We start from the raw sequence: 1,093 nt of genomic DNA on the forward strand, positions 1-1,093 counted from the left end.
TAAGAGACACCTCAATATATATAAATATATTAATATATAAATATATATATATATTAGCCAGAGCATGAAGATAAGCGACACCTCATGACATCTCATGACACTAACCCGTGAGTGTACGTATGGCATGACACTACGGCGACAGCACACACCAGCACTAGCACTAGTACTAGCACTAGCCATGCTACGTGTTATGCACCTTGTGTCATTTGTCATGTGTGATATCTCATGTGTCATATGTCATGTGTCATGTGGCATATATCATATGTTATCATATATCCATGTGTCATGTGTCATGTGTTAATATAGTTGATTGCCCATGGCATGAGGTGGATATACGCTGCACCCGTTGGCCACTCACCTCTGGCGCGCCTCTTTTCTAACTTGCGGCACATGACACTCTCCCAATCGTCTTGTTCTGGCGGCGCCTGAATGAAATGGGTTTAGGACTTAAGGACAGAATAACAGAACAAAATGACAACGCACGACACCTGTGAGGTATGAGCGCAGGTTACATAGCACACAGGTAGCCATGATACTGTAAGCGAACACACGTCGATGCAGAGCCAAGTAAACCCTGAAGACTTCGCACACGCTGCCGGGTGATGTATTAAAATAGTTGCATGTGGGGCGTATATATATATATATATATATATACATACACACATACACCACACCTATGAAAACACACCTCTGGAATGAGGATGAAGTCAGCGCCCGTAGCCACTCCAGCCGCCCAGGCCAAATAGCCGCAGTGTCGGCCCATAACTTCGAGTACAAAGGTGCGCTGGTGCGAAGTGGCTGTGCTATGGACAGCGTCAATGGCTTCGATGATGCGGTGTAGGGCCGTATCTGTCCCAATGGTCAGCTCTCCTGTGGTGGATGGGTGAGGGTAGTGTAAAGTTGGGGTGAGGGTTTGTGTTGTATGTACTAGAGACAAGGCTTTCAGTGTGTGTTTTTTTGTACTGGATATAGGCAGGATATTTTCCCAGGCATTGCATAGGCTCACAAAAACTGTGAACTGACTGTTTTAGAAAATACTCGCGTAATAGTGCAGGATGATATATTGGTGCATTTTGGTATATATTTATATTTA

At 44.5% G+C, this 1,093-nt stretch overlaps 1 protein-coding gene across 1 annotated transcript; it reads right to left on the minus strand.

Annotated features, from left to right (window-relative positions):
- Positions 1–688: 688 nt before the first annotated feature.
- On the minus strand, positions 689–870 carry SARC_16936 (hypothetical protein; the record flags this gene model as incomplete). The annotated part of the gene is made up of 1 exon (XM_014288961.1): positions 689–870. A coding segment is annotated over one exon (182 nt), but the record flags the coding sequence as incomplete, so codon positions are not given.
- Between the last annotated feature and the right edge of the window lie 223 nt (positions 871–1,093).

Source organism: Sphaeroforma arctica (genome assembly GCF_001186125.1).
Source record: "Sphaeroforma arctica JP610 unplaced genomic scaffold supercont1.9313, whole genome shotgun sequence".
Classification (NCBI taxonomy): domain Eukaryota; class Ichthyosporea; order Ichthyophonida; genus Sphaeroforma; species Sphaeroforma arctica.